Source organism: Selaginella moellendorffii, unplaced genomic scaffold (assembly GCF_000143415.4).
Source record: "Selaginella moellendorffii unplaced genomic scaffold, v1.0 SELMOscaffold_100, whole genome shotgun sequence".
NCBI classification, from domain to species: domain Eukaryota; kingdom Viridiplantae; phylum Streptophyta; class Lycopodiopsida; order Selaginellales; family Selaginellaceae; genus Selaginella; species Selaginella moellendorffii.
The window spans coordinates 336,942-355,322 of record NW_003314361.1 but is presented as its reverse complement, the minus strand read 5'-3'; the positions used below and the strand labels follow the sequence as shown (position 1 = coordinate 355,322).

At 42.3% G+C, this 18,381-nt stretch overlaps 3 protein-coding genes and 1 non-coding gene across 4 annotated transcripts; 2 read left to right on the top strand and 2 right to left on the bottom strand.

Moving 5' to 3' along the window:
- Nucleotides 1-144: 144 nt before the first annotated feature.
- On the bottom strand, nucleotides 145-1,013 carry LOC9638134 (CASP-like protein 2U6). Its single transcript, XM_002989659.2, has 3 exons — nucleotides 736-1,013; nucleotides 514-631; nucleotides 145-453 (listed from the first exon to the last, which is right to left on the bottom strand). Exons 1-3 carry the CDS (start codon nucleotides 981-983, stop codon nucleotides 208-210), a joined length of 612 nt encoding a protein of 203 aa, XP_002989705.1. The 5' UTR covers nucleotides 984-1,013; the 3' UTR covers nucleotides 145-207.
- Nucleotides 1,014-1,281: 268 nt separating this feature from the next.
- Nucleotides 1,282-5,074, top strand: LOC9638080. Its single transcript, XM_024663496.1, has 15 exons — nucleotides 1,282-2,547; nucleotides 2,640-2,811; nucleotides 2,863-2,987; nucleotides 3,041-3,079; nucleotides 3,160-3,222; nucleotides 3,276-3,356; nucleotides 3,403-3,461; nucleotides 3,510-3,618; nucleotides 3,675-3,854; nucleotides 3,919-3,985; nucleotides 4,039-4,119; nucleotides 4,182-4,216; nucleotides 4,263-4,424; nucleotides 4,474-4,568; nucleotides 4,617-5,074. Exons 1-15 carry the CDS (start codon nucleotides 1,282-1,284, stop codon nucleotides 4,807-4,809), a joined length of 2,727 nt encoding a protein of 908 aa, XP_024519264.1. The 3' UTR covers nucleotides 4,810-5,074.
- Nucleotides 5,075-16,247: 11,173 nt separating this feature from the next.
- Nucleotides 16,248-18,029, top strand: LOC112342146 (pentatricopeptide repeat-containing protein At4g02750-like). The gene has a single exon (XM_024663495.1). It carries the CDS (start codon nucleotides 16,248-16,250, stop codon nucleotides 18,027-18,029), a length of 1,782 nt encoding a protein of 593 aa, XP_024519263.1.
- A 38-nt stretch (nucleotides 18,030-18,067) lies between these two features.
- TRNAC-GCA lies at nucleotides 18,068-18,139 on the bottom strand. The gene has a single exon. It is a non-coding gene; the product is annotated as a tRNA-Cys (tRNA).
- Between the last annotated feature and the right edge of the window lie 242 nt (nucleotides 18,140-18,381).

Sequence of the window (18,381 nt, the reverse complement as noted above, 5' to 3'; positions counted from 1 at the left end):
ACGCAAGCTTCTGTCACCCCGCCATTTCGGCCGCTATGATGGCCGTGGTTCACTCAGTGGAAAATGGAGCTCTCTCGGCCCAGCGCGTATAAACGCTGTCACAACTCACAAGCACTCTTCGGGCTCCACCACGCACAAAGAACAGAGGTGAACAACTCTTTAAGTTTTTCCTTTAGTTTGATAGCTCTTTCAATCGAGGCTTACATTCTACCCTTTGCTGTAAGCAGGTCGTACGTTTGTGTTGCTGAAGAGGTAATACGCAGAAATCGCCGCTGAGAATGCGAACAACACCGTCGAAATGAGCGAAGTAACCAGCGAAGCTCCGAGCTGGTGACAAAACCGTCCGAAGAGGGAACAGACTTTGAGCCAGGATGCCTCTGGTGGTGCGTGAGCCCCCATATACGCAACTTCCGTTGATGCCGCAGCGGCTGCTAGGAGAACGTAAGTTATGAGCTGCAGACAAGAAAACGCTTCAACACCCAAACTGATTGAAATTCTTTCAACAGGTGTGACCTGATCGAACACGAAGATGAACCATGCTATAGCCTTGGAGCGCTCTGCAGATATGATCGACAAGACCAACACAAGGAGCGTGTAACCAGCGCCGATTCCTGCCGCAGAGACGAGATATCTGAAAAGAAACCAGCGAGTAAGCACAGTCGATAAGCGAACGAAACATGAGACGAACGTGAAGACTTGAGAAAGAAAGAGAGGAGAAAACCGTGAAAAACTTACACAAACGCCTTGGCCAAGTCGAAGCTGACCGTCTTGGTGATCGTCAAGTTATTGAAGCCCGGGACCTGAATGGCACTAGTCTGCTTATCCGTGATGAGAACGACCATGGTGACAGTGCAACACACAAACGCAGCGAAGCGAAGCATCAGATCCGTTCTCTTCAATCCTTTGCAGCCTTTTTGCTCCCCGGCAGAAATTGGAGGAGAGATTTTCTTGTCAGCAGCGACTGGAATTCGATGCTCGCTCATTTTCACTCTAGCTCTGCTCGACTCAAGGCATTGGTAAGCTACTTTGAGTTTAAATACTCGTGACTCTCTCATGTGGGATTACTTTTCCATTGTTTCTTACTTCCAGGGAAATACATCCATGGTCCTAGTCACAGGTCAATGACAGCTAACGAGAAAGCGTCGCACGGGCATGAAGCAGCTGAGTAGAAAGATTTTCTCCCCTCTTTCTCTCCACTCCTGATACTTTAAAGTAAATTTTTTCACAGGCGTTCTAGAAAAGCATCCGGCCTTTTCGTTCACACACACACTCGCGAGCGGCATGGTGGTCAACTTGGCGTCCGTAGAGCAATTCAGCCGAGATCTTAAACAGTGCGCCAGTACGAAGGACTTGAAACAAGGCCGGAAAATCCACCTTGCAATCCTCAGCAGCCAGCACAGACACAACACTTTCGTCTCCAACCTGCTCGTCCACATGTACTCGAGCTGCGGCAAGCTCCACGAAGCAATGGCCGTCTTCTCTCGGATCCCGGAGCCCAACATCTTCTCTTGGAACATCATGCTGGCGGCTTTCGTGTGGAGCGACGAGCTGGGAGAGGCCCGGAAGCTCTTTGACAGAATGCCACACAGGAACGTAGTCTCCTGGACGACGATCTTCCGAGCTTATGCCCAGAGTGGGCATCTGGACCAAGCCAAACTTATGTTCGATCAAATGCCCGAGTGGGACGTGGTCTCGTGGACGGCAATGGTTCAAGCTTACGCCGAGAATGGAGAGCTTTTGCAAGCGGAAAATATGTTCTCCCAGCTTTCAGACCGAAATATCGTCGCTACGAACGCTATGATCACGGCTTATTCCCAGAGAGGACAGGTCTCTCAAGCGAAGAAGCTGTTTGAGGAGATGCCCGAGAGAGATATCTCGTCCTACAACGTCATGATTCTGGCGTACTCTCAACAAGGACTGATGGAAGAATCTCGGCTGGTTTTCGACTCCATGCCTTGCCGCAACCTCGTCTCGTCGACCACCATGGTGCAAGCGTATGCCCAGAAGGGGTATATCGAAGAAGCCGAGAGGATTTTCAACCGGATGGTAGAGAGAGACGACGTTTCCTGGACCACAATGCTCCAGGCCTACGCTTCCAATGGCAACATCGAGAGAGCTCAAGAGACGTTCCGAGACATGCCAAGGCAGGACTTAGTCGCATGGACTGCGATGGTTTGCCTCTACGCACAAAACAGGCACACCAAGGCTGCGAAGTTCGTCTTCGACAGGATGCCGGAGAGAAATGCCGTGTCGTGGATCCTGATGATAACAGCTCTCGGCCGAGATGGAAAGGTTGAGCAAGCGCGGAAAATGCTCGACACAATGCCTCACTGCACAGTGGCTTGCTACAACGCCATGATCGGATGCTACGGACAGAATGGTCACGTCGAGGAAGCCAGCGAAATTTTTCGACTCATGATCGTGGAGGGTGCCGTGCCCGACGAGGCAACGTTCACGAGCGTTCTCGGAGCTTGTAGCCATGGTGGTCTTTTGGAGGACAGTCTCCACCACTTTAGAGCTATGCCGGACCAGCACGGTGTCGAGCACGTAAGGGAGCACTACTGCTGTGTGGCTGACATCCTGGGAAGAGTTGGGAAGCTAACGGAGGCTCACGAGTTGCTGAATTCGATGCCTCTCAGGCCTGGAGCTATCGGCTGGACATCCTTCGTTGGAGCTTGCATCACACACTCGGATGGCATTATCTCCGGAGTCGAGGGAGTGGAGAATGTTTTGGAGACGAATCACTCCGAAAGTCTGGGGAAGCACTTGCCTTACGTGATGCTGGCGAACGTTTTGAAGAAATAATAAAAGGTACGCTATAGGTAGAAGGGTTTTTGCTTAATTCTTTTTGTTCTTTGGCAGGGATGGATGCCGCAGCCCTCTATGCCGGGACGGTTCTCCTTCGTAAGACATTCGAGGCGCTCGCGCAGCGCTCCGTCACGTCACTCTTCACGCGGCTGCATTCCAGATTCAGTGGGCAGCATCGGGTTCGTGTTTCCTTTTCATTTTCATCAATCAATGACAAGTTTATTCCCTACAGATTGAGCTCTTGCAAAAGGAGCTGGAATCCAGACTTCAGGTACGTTTAGCAAGCTACACTAGCAAGCTAGCAGTTTTTTGGAGAAACCCATCTGATTTAAGTTGGTTTTTGTGACGCAGGTTCTCGGCCTTCCCGTGGATATGTGTGTGCAATACGTGCTCCATGGAAACACGGTTCTACAGGTCAGTGTTTAATACTCTTTCACTGTTTCCAGATGTTTTTCTGATTCATGCAGGGCGCTTTGGACATGATATTGCGTGTGATCAATGACATTGTGAGATTCCAAAAAGAACTTGAATGTCAAGTTTATAATGAGGTGTGTTTTTTCTCTACAAGAAAATTGCTGTGACCCAATCTTCCAGGACGTCGTCAAAACCTCTCCATCCGAGGCAGAGAACAGGCTACAAGGTTTTCTCACAAGGTATTGCCTTTTGAGACTGTTCTTTTGCTTAAAATTGTGGAGCTGCAGACTGGATGCCATCTTGCCGTACATGGCGATGGCTATGAACGCTGTCTCGTTGCTAAAGTCAGAAGAGGATGGAATTTCTCCAGCACGTTTGATGGACGCCAGCTATTTGGTTGTTTTTTATTTTTATGCTCACTATTTTCTCACTAGCAACGTTTTTTCTCGCAGATTCGGGGTGCTGAAATTGGGAATGCTGTTCTGAGTTTCCAAGTGAAGCTTTATGAATATGAAACTCGATTAATGCTCCCTCGCTGGCAAGAAAAAATACCGCACTGCACTTTGACACTCAGAAAATTGGTGCCTTTACCGGACGCAGCAGCCGAGTTTCTCGTTGAGATTGATAATTCGGTTTGTCAATTTCTTGGTTTTTTTTTTTCGTGGTTCTGAGCTTTGTCTGCATTTTCATATCCAGGACGAAGATCACAATGAGAATAACCACCAGCATATATCGATACCTCTTTCAAATGTGGCTGCTATTGGTAATCATAAACTTGAGCAGCTATGGTTGAATAATTTTCTTCTGTTGATACAGGTTCTTCCACTTTGCATGTTCTTGGGCTTGGACAACATGAGTTAGAGGCCGTCCTTCTCATTGACGTATATGCTACTTCCGGTCTTATTTGCTTTTCAAAAACTTGGATTTGGTTTAGCTCTGACCCAGGTCTTTGTGTCCAGATAATTCGCCCGAACCTCTAGAATCTCCAGCAGGGGTGAGAATGAAAGAACTTGATGTGAAGCTAGTAATTTTCCTGTCAGGATCGACCTCAAGTCACAAGAATTGTTCACTATGCATTGCAATGCATGGATGGGGATGATGGTGGTGACGACGACAGTGCGTCGTCAAGTACCCAAAGCAGTGAACCCTTGGGCCTGGAAGATCATGTTGGAGTAAGAACAGCAAAGCTTGGAGTTCTAGAGGTGGGATTATGTTACATTTTCCTTTCTTCTTACCCCGTTTTCCTTGCAGTACGTCATAAGGTTGTGCATTCTCCAAATCCGCGAGGAGAAGGATCATTGGCTCGTCCCAGACGAGCGGATAAGAATGTTTTTCGCTGATCCCAGGTTTAGTTTGTCTGATGCTTCCTTCTCATAATCGCGTCGTCTACACAGATTCAACAGCGAGCCTGTGAGAAACGCATCCAAGCCTCACAAACCACCGGGAAGTGGCAACTTAACGCCCAGAAACTCAACACCTCTGAGCGGGACAAAATCGTTGATAAGAACTCCCACGACTCGAGGAAGCCGGAGAACAGTCACGGACATGTTTTACGAGCTCAACCTCGACCACCCCGCTCCTCAGTAAATCGACGTTCTTAAATTTCACAAGGAACCAACACTATGTTTTAGAATGACAAAACTAGTTTGTCTACAGCAGGAGGTTTAGGGAGATTGATGATCTTGGAGTGCGATCCAAGATCATGGTGGTTGTGGCAGGAGAAGTGGTGAAGAATATGCCAAGAGATCCTACTTGTGGCACTTATGTTTAGAGACTCAATTGATGCAAAATGAACAAAGTCCTGAAGTTTGTAAAAGGTATCAAGAAGGGATATAAAGTATTTTTAAATTCACTGCTGTTCAAATTGCAAATCCAACTAGCACAGCTAGAAGTCGACTTTGAGATAAATCTTATGTGTGACCTCTACATGCTTCACGAAGCAGTGTTCAAGAAGAACCGGAACCGAGAGTTTCCCAGACAACAACAGTGAGTCCTCGCTGCTTCTGCCTCCACTGCTGCTAAGCTAATCGCAGATCTGGAGCACAAGCCATGAGGAAAAGTGTGCTTCCCACCTGACCAAGGTTTGTGAAAGCTCTCTTTCATACTTACACTTTCCTTTACAGTTGGCTAAGAAGCAATAACAGGTAAAAGATGTAGAGAAGAAATCCAAAATACAGACAGGATTTCTTTTGAAGAGGAGCAGCTTCACAAGACAAGAAAGAGAGGTTGAAGGCAAATTTACAAGAATGCCGGGTGAGCATGAACAAAAACAATGCTGGAGAAACACATGACAAATGTGGTCAAACTTAGATCAAGCCTAGAAATGGACAGGGAATGTCAGGCATGACAACGAGGGAAGAACACCAACACTAGATAAGCTGCGGACATTTATGAGCACAAAGAAGAAAAGAACTAAGTGGCAAAAGAGCCAAGAAGAAACATGGACGAAGGCTAGACATCTATGTAAATGGGGAGAAAAGACACTGTCGAAAGTAGAGTTGTAAATTGGGGGAGAAGCTGCGGACATGTATGAGCACAGTCAAGCAAAAAAAAAAGAAAAACTGAATGGCAAAAAAACAAAAGCTATGGAGGGACAATTACTGGACAAGCTACAGACATTTATGAGCATGAAGAAGGAAAGAACTGAGTTGGCAAAAGAGCCAGGAAAGGACAAAACATGGACGAATTGTAGATATAGACTGCCAGCTAGAATGGTGGATACTCAAACTTTACTTTGTCACAGTACAAACGAATATTCACCCGTTCTGCTGTAAGTTCTGAACAAATCATGAAACTCTGTTTTGATCGCATGGAGTCAGTCATAAAAAAAACCAACAAGCTCTCACCTTTCACTCACTGGAAGTATGAAAGAAACACTCTTTTTATGTCAATCCTCAAGACAGAGGAAACATTCCAAAGCCAACGCCTTGCTTCTAGAAGCAGTCCAGAAGAAAAGTGATGGGACAAGAGAGAAAGCAAATCGAAGAGAGCTAGAGAACATACGAGGGAGCGACTTGATCTCATTCCCAGTGGCCAAGTCCACCACCGCACCATCGATGTCGATTGTGTAGCCGCTCCCGAGAACCCAGCACGGTAGTCATACCTGTTGATCATCATGGGCCTTTCTCACGAGCTCATCCAGTATGGTTGCGCCCTGATATCCTGGATGCTCTTGAGAAGCAGCACCTTATTCCGCCACCCCCGGCTTTGGGCTTTGGGCTTTGTGCTCGTCTCCGACGGTGACTTTTGAGGAGCTCGTGCTCCGCCACCTTGAGGAACTGCGATGGTGACTTGAGCTCGTGGAGACACGGCGCCAGCGGCGAGGTGGAGCTGGATCCCGTCCTGGTGTGGCTTGAGGGAGCGGAAGCGGAGGCACCGTGGTGATGTTGCCCGTGCTGCGCTTTTGGAGATGGAAATGAGCTGCGTGATGCGAAGCTGGAGCCGAGCCTGGAACTGTTGAGCTCGAGGAGCTCATCGTCATATCCGTCTTCCTGTTGTGATCGATCCCGGGCGCGTTCTTCATCGTCGAGCCGTCACTGAAACGATCCAAAGAGTCTACGGGCCCCTGCTTCCTCTCGTTAAATCCCAGAGCTTATCACGTAATCCCCGACTCGCTTCATCGTGCCCAAGTTGCTGCAAGCGACGAACACGCCCATCAGAGTTACCTTGTCGGGAACCAGCCCCTGGAGCTCCATTCTGTGGCAAACGCTTTAGATGAAGATGCTACCATGGTCGACCAAGTTCTCGAAGAGATTGGCTGCCTCGTCTAGCCTACCGTGGTAAGAGTAAGTTAGGACCATGGTAACCACGTCATGCTGGGCTGCCTTGTTGAAGGTTTGTTTGGCCTTGTCCTGAACATAGGCCATGAGCATGCACTTCGAATGAGGCATCTCATCAAACAACTGCTTCAATTCGACGAGCTTTCCATTCGTGCAACAACTTAGTAACAGGTCGGTGTAAGCCACGGCACTTCTTCCCGGCATTCTTTCAAAGAGAAGGTTCGCGGTCTCAAAATGCCCACTTAAGGCATAAGCTTGTACAATAGCATTCCACGAGCAGAGATTTCTGTGGGGAGTATTCCTAAAGACAAATGATGCCAAGACTAAGTCTTCCTTTTGTGATTACGCGCCTATAAGTGTGTTCCAAGCACTGGAATCTTCGGTGTAAAAGCTCTGTAACATGTGTTTCTCATATTCTAGATACCCATTTTAAAGGGCATATGCAGAGACCAAAGAACCCCAAGATTAAGAATCTATACAAGGCATTCTAGAAAAGACATCTAGAGCTTGTGATAACAAACCGTTGCTACCAAAACTAACAAGCATTATATTGCAAGAGATCAGATTTATCGAAGGCATCAAAGCAAACATCACTACTGCCTGCTCCATATGCCCATTCTGGGCATGTCCGGCTATCAAAAAAGCCCACGTCAGATCGTTTCTATCGGGGGAGTGATCGAACAAGGCTTGGGCAGTGTGTTGCTGGCCGACTTGTGAGTGGCCATTTATCACAGCGTTCCACGACACAGTGCTCTTCTCGGGGATGAAATGGAGTGCTCGCATCGTGTGGTTGGGGCAAATCCGGAGACAATAGTAGTGAAGGAGAAGATGCTCCAGCATGGCATTCTCTCGAAACTCTCCTGCAAATCACCCTGGGAGGAATCCCATCGAATTCCAAAAAGACAATGTGTGAAGTCCTTGTGTGGCATCCCCCGGAAGAAGAAGGCCGTGCAAGCTTTGAATTGTGCTGCCTCGGGAGGATGTTGGAGGAGAAGACATTGGGGTCTGGATTTGCAGTGTAGGTGGCCTCGGCATCGCCCAAGCTCCCACATTTGCCATATATGTAAGCGATCATGTTGGAGAGGTATAGGATCCATGTGTGGATCCTCCAAATCTCTGGCCTCGCGGACCTTGGATGTTGTTCACGTGGACAGTCAAATGGACTCTAAATCTTCTTTTGGGTGTTGACACTATATTTTATTATCTCCCAATGTTCATAGCTTTGTGGTTATAGTATGCACATTATATTATTCTACTGTGTAAGATTAACTGTGTTGAGTTTCTAGGTGTTAAGCTGGATGGATATACCATTTTATTATTTTCCTTTTTTTAACACTGTACAATTTACTAGTGAGAGTGGCTCTCCTCGAAATCTCACCAAAGATTAACTGTGTCGAGTTTCTGGGTGTTAAGTTGATACTAGATTATAGTAAAGAAGCAAAACCAAACTTGTAATCAGTGGAATCCATTCTTATAGACTTGTCTTGGAAGTGGCATTGATACTTTTAGTGAATTTGGAGAAGGCACACTTACTATAAAGGGGTAGAGTGAAGAAAACAACTGCTTTGCATACTCAGTCATTCTGTCCATGCACTACAATGCATGGTGAATTGATTCTTGACAAAAAAAGGACATAAAGAATTGAAATAGATTTCAAGTGAAAGCTTTTTAAAAGCAAACAAACCAAATATAGTGTTGTCAAGTCCAAAATGAAAGTTGATAGGAAAAAGTTATTCATCCATAATTTAGTCTCTCTAAACCTAATACTTGGTTTAGAGTTTAGAGTAATACTTGTTTCATCCAATGAATTTGCCTAGTATTCAATTACTTTTATGTGAAAAGATGTATAAGTGGTTTGTGATCTGTCAACACCATGAGCACTACATCATAAAGATAGTGCCACCACATCCACAAGGCATGAACAATAGAAAATAACTCTTAGTTATATGTGGAATAATGTTGCTTTGTGGGATTCAAAATTTGACTTTTATATGCAATAGACTGTCCCTCTTGCATAAGAACTCCTCCCAGTGCATAACTACTCACATCGTATGTCACTTCATAAAGTTTTGATAGATTAGTAATACAAAGCATTAAAACCTCGCTCAACAACCATTTCAATGCTATAAAACTCTCATTTTGTGGCTTCTTCCACTTGAATGGTATGTTCTTGCATAACAATCATGTCAAAGGAATAGCCACTTCCATAAACTTATGTTAAAAATGTCAATAGTAACTAGCTATACTAAAGAAATTATGTAACTCAACCACTATACTTGGTGTAGGCCAATTCTCCACCATAACCACCTTCTTTGGATTCGTCTTGACACCCTTAGAGGTTACAATATAACTTAGATATTCCACCTCTAGTTTTGCAAATTCACATTTACTCTTCTTCACATAAAATTTGCTCTCATAGAATAACAAAAGAACCTTGCGCAAATACACTTGGTGCTCCTCTATATTCTTGCTAAAAACAAGAATATCGCCCAAGAAAATCTCCACAAAATCATAAAGATAATGTCTAAATACCTCCGTCATCAACCGAGTAAATATGGCTGGTGCATTTGTGATAAAGGAAAAAGTCGGACAGAAGGAATATTCGGCAGCACAAGTTCAAACATCAAAATGCCGCTAAGTCCCAAACAATTGGACTCAAGGTCCAACTGCCCAAGTTCCAACCCAACGACTCCAACTTCAGTTTCTCAGCGATCTTGGTTTGACATTGTACAATAGCAACTCTACAACAGACTCGAACACTAGACGGGTATAAATGACCTAGAAGCGGTTACCAGGAGCAATTGCCAGATGACGACATCCGTACTGTAGACACAAACCCGAAAGGACCATGGCAACAAGCATGGATATGGTTGCCAAGGACTTAGTATAAATAGGCTAGCTGTGAGAGTGAGAATTTTATCCCATCTCTACTCTACACAAAGGAAAGCTCTATAAAACTTTTCTTTATCAACTGCTTGTGAGATTTAACTTCCTACTCTGTGTTCCAGGATTGACATCGAGATGCATTTAATTTTCACTCAGTTTTACTTTCTGTTATACCAGTGCATTCACTTGTTCTAGGTTTTTGTTGATTCTGTGGCCTGCATCATCCTTGCCCACCTTCAGTTCTGTTGACGGCCAAGTTCTTAGTGCGGATCGAGGAGTTGTATGACCGGCCAATTGTGTAGCCTCTCTTTCTATTCTCATCAGACTTGTAATCCGACTGGCAGCCAAATACTCAATTGAGCCAACCATTTTGCGATTTCACCATTCCAACCCCTTTTCTCCATATCACCTGTTTTTCCATAATAACAATTTGTCAAACCAAACAGCATAACTATAAACAATTTGTCAAACCAAACAGCATAACTATAAACTCAAAATGCCTAAAGCTTGTATTGAATGTTGTCTTGGAGATAAATGCATCATCCATTGTAATATGATGATATTCACTCCTTATATCAATCTTGGTAAACACTCATATTTCACCAAACTTGTCTAAGATATATTCACATGCGGCATCGACATTTTATCCTTCACTGTCTTTTTGTTCAAAGCACGGTCGTCAATACATATTTGTATTGAACCATCCTTCTTCTTCACAAGCAAGATTGGAGCACTAAATAAAGACTTATTTTACTGAATAAATCCAAACTCAAATAACTCCTTAACTTATTGCTGAACTTCTTGCTCCTCTGCATACCTTAATCAATATGGATGTTGGTAAATTGGTCGCATCCCCGGCTCCAACATAATAGTAAATAGCAAGTAACTCAAAAGTGTTTTTCCATTACAATAAACCCATTTCAAAGATGTAGTGGAGAGCATAACAACTAAAGATTGAATGCCCTCTCCAAACCACATAGTTTTAATGCCACCGTACTCCAATGGGACACACTTAATACTCCACTTTATCTTTGGATCCACCTTCACCAACCATGGCATCCCAAAAATGAGATCCACATGATGGATATTTATGAAATAAAAAATTTCCACAAGTGTGGTTTTGCTAACCAACACTTCCAACCCCTCTAAACAAGCATCGAAATGCTAAGTAAAGGTAGTTAAACCTTCTACCGTGTATGGAAGAACTCTTCATGTCACTAGGCCATGCTTCACAATGAACTTTGCTAAAACAAAATTGTCATCACTTCCACTATCCAATAAAATCTGTATTGGACCGCCACAAAACACGCCCTTCAACATTAAAGCTGATTCACGAGTATCTTCGAGCTCCATCTTGCTCCACACACAATTGAGTTGACGAACAACAATCAAAAGGAATGGTCATCCACATCATTCTCACCCTACAAAGTTTACAACTTTTTAGTATCTGACTTACCGTCAGTAGTAGATTGGCCATTATTTTTGCCCTATTGCTTGTTCTTTAGTTGTGAATAATCAGCCTTCTAGTGTTTAAGCTCGCTATAATGATAACAACCCTATCTATAATTTTTCACAAAGAACTTTTGCACTAAACCTAATACTCAATGGCAAACTCATTACTACTAAAGTGATGAAAGGACACTTTTGTTGCTATCTCTTTCAATAAACTTAAAGCTTGGAAATTATAACTTTGATTGTTTCTCATCTCTCAGTATTACAAAAGCCTCAAAACTCTCAAAGTGATAATTTTAAAACCTATGGATATCCTACCAAATGTATAATAAATCTATAGGAAATAAATGAAAGAAGATTGGTGCACTATTATAGATTCTATTGCTCAACTGAGTGTCAAGACATTCTTAAGAATATGGAAAAAGGAGATCAGATCAAAGGTTAATTTTGGGATAGCTAGCAAAAATACATTCAAACCATAGACTAATTCACCTATCTTGCCTGATATAAATCTTGAGAAAATACCCATCTTGCCATACATGGAAATGGCTATGGATATTATATCATTACTAAAGTTGGAAGAGGATGGAATTTCTTTAGCAGAGTTATTTGGTTATATATTTTATTTTTATTTATTAATTTCTCACTCAACTTTTATTCAGTAGATTTGGGTTGCTAAAAGTGGGAATGTTTTTCTGAGCTTCCAATTGAACCTTTATGAATATGAAACATCAATGACTTGTAAGAATGATATAGTTTAATTTCAAATAACTAAGTTGGACATCACTATCTTTAACCAAGGCATAGGGCCACTAAGACTATATCAAGATTAGTGAGAGCCCATTACTCTCATAGAGTCTAACAAAATGCAAGGTGCAGTTTGCCACCAAGCACAATACTACAAAAGAAAGGCACAAAAGTCACTTTTCTAATATCCCTTTCAAGCTATATCATATAAACTACCTACTAAAGTCTAAGTTAACCATAGTTAACTTCAACCCCTTCACTAATTGAATATGAAATGAAATGGTTTTTGGGCAAAGTGATCAACAAATCAACTATTAAAAAAGCCTAAGAAAATTTGTGAAAAAATTTTCATCATAAAGAAAGAATGACTCTCAGTTTAGGAATATAAACTTTCAAAACTCAACCAATTTCTTCCTATTAACAACTTCACATAAGTTCACCTCAACACAAATTTTCAAGACTTATAGTATGCTTAAGCTTTGAACATCATGCCCATATTTCCGATATCCAACATTGACATCCATAAAATACAAAATGAACATCCAAAGCTTAATCACGAAGACCACATATTTGGATATTCACATTGCAATTAACACTTTTCTTCAATCACCTTCAAGACCCAATGTTAAGCCAAAACACTAACAAGAAAAATGATATGGAAAATCAAGTTTTAAGGAAAATTCCTCATCACTTGAAATAACAATGCTACTTCCACTAACACAAATGTTAATGATGTTAATGCCTCAACTTCACACCTTCTCCATTCAACAATCTACTCTAAGTGTTAACAGATAAACTAATAAGCCATAGCAAATGAATGTTATAACCCTTTCAACATCTTAATGGGCAAACCCTCAAGGAAATAAGGTACCAACTTAAACTTAGTATATTATACATCATTATTAAGAATTCAGTCAAAGTTATTACAATGCTACTATGTGCAAGCAGACTAACTTCACTATCAACCACTTTGAGGTTGATCATTATTTGACCAAATAACTTTGTAAACACATTGCTCAATATCACATGGATATGATATAAAAATCACAATAAGTATCAATTGAGCAATATCACAAGCAAACTCACATTATTATTTTAAAAGTTTATGTGAGTATCAAATGCCAACTCTATTTGACAAAATGCAATATAAATGTTATATCCCACCAATAGAGATTTATAATACTAAACACCACCACCTTTTGTTCATAGTATAAATAAGCTCATGCCACTCTTTTTTTGACAAAACTGAAAATTAATCCAACACCAAGCTATTTAAGGAGCAATAGCAAGGTTCTTTAGAAAAAAATTAAGTATTGTAACCCAAGCTTTTCAATGGCAAGTGTAGATAAAATGATTTAGTGTTTCACCGCTATCCATCCCATAACTCACCACTTATAAAATTATTATTTCCAACATGCATTAAGGTAGGGACTCTTGATTGCATGATGTGAACATAAACAATAAATCATATTTTATTGCAAATCATCTCCTTCAAGAAGAGAAAATGATTTACATGTTTAATCCTTTGTCCCTAAAGACTCTCTTTTCAATCTCATTTTTTACCAAACCTCAAGCTTGCTTTTGCACTACTTTTAGTCCAATCCAAAAAAAGTTTATGATAGAGCACAACAATGATTACTTGAAACAATAGACTAATACCTACAATCTTGATTAATCCATTTATAATCATGCCTAAAAAGGATCTACTAGTGCGGTGCTAAATAGCTATGGACTAGCATATTTGCCGCTGATAGCAAACCCAAGGAAAGTTTACTTTTTCCCATAGTATACGGAATAACTCATATGACCACTAATGATAACCATTGATATGCTAACATTAATCTTGCCAACTCAAAGTGTAACCTTGAGTTGCAATGTGCCTCACTCATGAGCCTAAGCACAAACTTGTGTAAAATGGTACACTTTAAATACATTTTGCCTCTCAATCCATTCTATAAGCCCAAGTGCAAGCTCATACAACTTGGTATAAAAAGGTAATGAAAGTCCATACCCAAAAAAATGAATGCGAAGCCTTTGCACCCAAATGTATACTTATTTAGATTATCATTTTCATCTCTGCATATGCAACAAAACTAGTTGCCCAATCTCATTAGACAGTACTCACTGAGACTCATTCTCTAATACTAAATATATCGCATCTGTTTTTACCCTTTATCCTATAATGATTTACCATAGGATAACCACAAAGTGGAACCTAAACCCTCTATGTACCACATGTCACATGCCACATGTTATTTGCCACATGTCCAAGGATAGTATTGCAGAACTCAAGTTTCAAGGCCATTGAACGAAAGAACAGAGCTAAACTCTTAAGCATGGAGCCAAGGAGCGATGGCATTGGAGCATAGAATGACTCCCGAGTGTACAGCCCAAGGAGTGAAGGGACAAGAACACGGAGTGCCTTGAAATAGTCTTAAAGCATCCAGCATGCAAAACGGAGTTAAATAGAGTCTAGCATTATTTCAACATACCGGTGGTTTAATGTGAGGATATGGGTACTTTAATTAACATGATATGGAACTTAAGTTTAGACCCAAGCCAGAACAAAAACAAATATGCAAGCAAAAACTAAACTATACCTCATGTTAGTTGATCATGCCCAACCCATTACCCCAACTATACATTTGTCCCCCCCCCCCCCCCCCCCCCTCTCGAGGAACACACGTTTTGGGCTTTCACCTTTAACCTTCCTTAGTACTAAGAATTAGTCTATGGGACAAACTTAAAACTTACTAAACACGGAATGGTGCTAGATTGCGAATTTAAACACAGGACGAACACCATTGTGTTCAGGACAATCTCTACATTTCATAGATATGCCAAATTAGCAAATTTAGACACTTTCCATAAATAGCAATTGAGACCAAATGGGACTAACACAAAGTGCATGATAGCGAAGGTGTTTAGCAAACATAGTAAATTATTATTTTGTGAATATTGAGGGACCAAACTCAATATTGCAAGGGTTCCCAACACTAGCAAGTGCAAACCAACAAATGAGTTTCTATAACTAAGTCAAGTATGCTTGACTAATACCACTTAAGAATTCCGTCCTTATGCTTATTTAGTCAAGTGCACACGTGAAGATTAGTTTCTCAACTAGCTTAGGTGGAGACTAATAAAAGATCCAGCAATACTGACCTTCTACTGTCGTGGCAGTAAAAAAAGAATATTTGAAAGGACTAGCCGACAGATAACTTTCAATACCTGAAGTCATATTTGCAACACTTAAACACCCTTCTACCATTTATTGTTTGGTCTTTTTACCTATTTATCTTCTTTTTTGAAACTTGGAAATGATATTTTATATATATAAATCCAAGTGTATAGTTACGATGTTGTATGCTAATATTAGCATAATGGGATTTTGGTACCCATTCAATTGGTTTCAATCTGGACCACTCACTCTTGTATATAAACTATTATTTTGGGGATACTTGATACTCATGTTTTTACATTCTTTTTCCATATTCAATACACTTACATTGGTTAAGGTGAGAGGCAACTTTGATTGTCCCTAAAAAGTGCTAGGATTTGAGATTAAAGTCATAATCATACACTTAGATATCACAACTCCAAAATTTCTAGAAGTTTGTTGTTAAACTTGAGTATGAGGCAAATATGAATGGGAGCTGAAGTTCCCTTGCCATTGCCCTTGCAATATGAGTCTTGCCAATACCTGAAAGCCCATGTATCAGAATACCCTGCACGACTTAAAAACATTACACAGACACATGTTATTGTTGCTTACCTGAGGAATGAAACAAAATTTATCACAGTATACTAATAAACATAATTGACAAAATTATCTATAATATTGTTCAAAATTATAACACTTTGACACTAAGGAGATAAGTGCTTGTATAATTGAGGTATGTAGATTTTCATTATAATTTTCATAAGAGGAACAATGTTCACAATGACTATAATTGTTAGCATATATCAATATCTCTTTCAATTTTGATTTCTATTCATTTTTTCATGTCCACAAAAGTTCAATAGAACAATGCAGCATGCATGCTATAATCACAAAGCCATGAACACTGGGAGATTATAAAATATAATTTCAGCACCTCTGATTTGATTTGGAATGCAAAGGAAGATTTAGAATCCATCTGACTGTCCACGTGGACGACATCCATGAACAGGGCGATCGAGACGCTTTCTCGTCTCTGCCGCGAGGCCAGGGATTTGGCTCACGCCAGGAGGATCCACGAGCGGATCCTGGAGACCAGCTACTGGCCGAATCGATACCTCTCCAACATGATCGTTTACATGTATGGCAAATGTGGGAGCTTGGGCGATGCCGAGGCCGTCTACGCCGCGAATCCAGACCCCAATGTCTTCTCCTCCAACATCCTCTTGCAGGCATTCTCCGAGGCAGCGCAATTCGAGGCCTGCGCGGCCTTCTTCTTCCGCGGGATGCCACACAGGGACATTGTCTCGTGGAATTCGATCCTCCAGGCCTTCGCCCAGCAGGAGCTCATGGACGATTCGCGGAAGATTTTCGAGAGAATGCCGTACTGGAGCATCTTCTCCTTCACTACTATCGTCTCGGGATTCGCCCAGGTGGGATCCCTCGACCACGCGATGCGAGCGTTCCATTCCATCCCCGAGAAGAGCGCCGTGTCGTGGAACGCTGTGATAAATGGCTACTCACAGGTCGGCCAGCAACACACTGCCCGAGCTTTGTTCGATCAATCCCCGGCTAGAAACGATCTGACGTGGACTTTTTTGATAGCCGGATATGCCCAGAATGGGCATATGGAGCAGGCAGTAGTGATGTTTGCTTTGATGCCTTTGATAAATCTAATCTCTTGCAATATAATGCTTGTTGGTTTTGGTAGTAATGGTTTGTTAGCACAAGCTCTAGATCTCTTTTCTGGAATGCCTTCTATAGATTCTTATTCTTGGGGTTCTTTAATATCAGCATATGCCCGGAATGGGTATCTAGATGATGCGATAAACATGCTAGAGAGATTTTACACCGAAGATCCCAGTGCTTGGAACACACTTATAGGCGCGTACTCACAAAAGGAAGACTTAGTCTCGGCATCATTTGTCTTTAAGAATACTCCCCACAGAAATCTGTGCTCGTGGAATGCTATTGTACAAGCTTATGCCTCAAATGGGCATTTTGACACCGCGAACCATCTCTTTGAAAGAATGCCTGGAAGAAGCGCCGTGACTTACACCGACCTGTTACTACGTTTTGGCACCAATGGAAAGCTCGTCGAATCGAAGCGGTTGTTTGATGAGATGCCTCATCGAACTCCAGTCTCGTGGAATTGCATGCTCATGGCTTACGCTCAGAATGAATGCCTGGACAGGGCCAAGCAAACCTTCGACAAGGCAGCCCAGCACGACGTGGTTACCTGGTCGTCCATGGTGCAAACTTACGCTTACCACGGTAGGCTAGACGAGGCAGCCAATCTCTTCGAGGTAGCCCCCGAGACCAACACGGTAACTTGGTCGACCATGGTGGCGGCCTTTTCCTACAGTGGCTCCCAAGCAAAGAGAGGATTGGAGCTTTACCACAGAATGGAGCTCCAGGGGCTGGTTCCCGACGAGGTAACTCTGATGGCCGTGCTCGTCGCTTGTAGCAACTCGGGCACGATGAAACGAGTCGGGGATTACGTGATAAGCTTTGGCGAGCGCGGGATTTATCCCGGAGTGGAGCAATTCTGCTGCATTGCGGACGGTTTCGCGAAGATGGGATTGCTGGACAAGGCCGAGGATCTCATCGACGCGATGCCGTTTGAGCCATTCCCTGGTGCGTACACGAGCTTGATTAGCTCGTGCAAGATGCATGGGGAGCACGAGAGAGGAGCCCGCGCCATGGAAAAGTTGGCGAGCTTGGAAGCTTGTTCCTCATCGGGGCCGTACGTTTTGCTAGCGGACATCTTCAGAAGCAAAGAGTAGGAAAAATACAAACCAAAATGGAAACCGGGAAAGTTAAAAGGAGGCAACCGGGATCGAACCGGTGACCTATCGGACTGCAGCCGATTGCTCTACCACTGAGCTATACCTCCACATTAATTTTTCCACTCGTAAATTGGACCTATATTTCAATATGCAACGTTCTTCTTTTTCAACGGAAAGATGGTGACATGACAAGGTTTGTCAGAATTTTAAAATTATTAAATTTGAAATAAGATTCTATGTAAAGTTATATAACCGTTTAAAAGGAGGAAAAAAATAACCGTTAATGTATAAAAAAAGACTTCATTCTGTTTTAAAATACATTCTTGAGAAATTTATAGTTTTAATTCTT

Excerpts from the sequence above, each read along its gene's own strand:
- LOC9638134 (XM_002989659.2), bottom strand. The coding sequence starts at position 983 with ATGAGCGAGCATCGAATTCCAGTCGCTGCTGACAAGAAAATCTCTCCT. Across the intron at positions 632-735 it reads GACTTGGCCAAGGCGTTTGT|ATATCTCGTCTCTGCGGCAG; the intron begins GTAAGTTTTTCA and ends GTTTCTTTTCAG. Across the intron at positions 454-513 it reads TCATCTTCGTGTTCGATCAG|CTCATAACTTACGTTCTCCT; the intron begins GTCACACCTGTT and ends TCTTGTCTGCAG.
- LOC9638080 (XM_024663496.1), top strand. The coding sequence starts at position 1,282 with ATGGTGGTCAACTTGGCGTCCGTAGAGCAATTCAGCCGAGATCTTAAA. Across the intron at positions 3,080-3,159 it reads AGCTGGAATCCAGACTTCAG|GTTCTCGGCCTTCCCGTGGA; the intron begins GTACGTTTAGCA and ends TTTGTGACGCAG. Across the intron at positions 3,357-3,402 it reads AATGTCAAGTTTATAATGAG|GACGTCGTCAAAACCTCTCC; the intron begins GTGTGTTTTTTC and ends CCAATCTTCCAG.
- LOC112342146 (XM_024663495.1), top strand. The coding sequence starts at position 16,248 with ATGAACAGGGCGATCGAGACGCTTTCTCGTCTCTGCCGCGAGGCCAGG.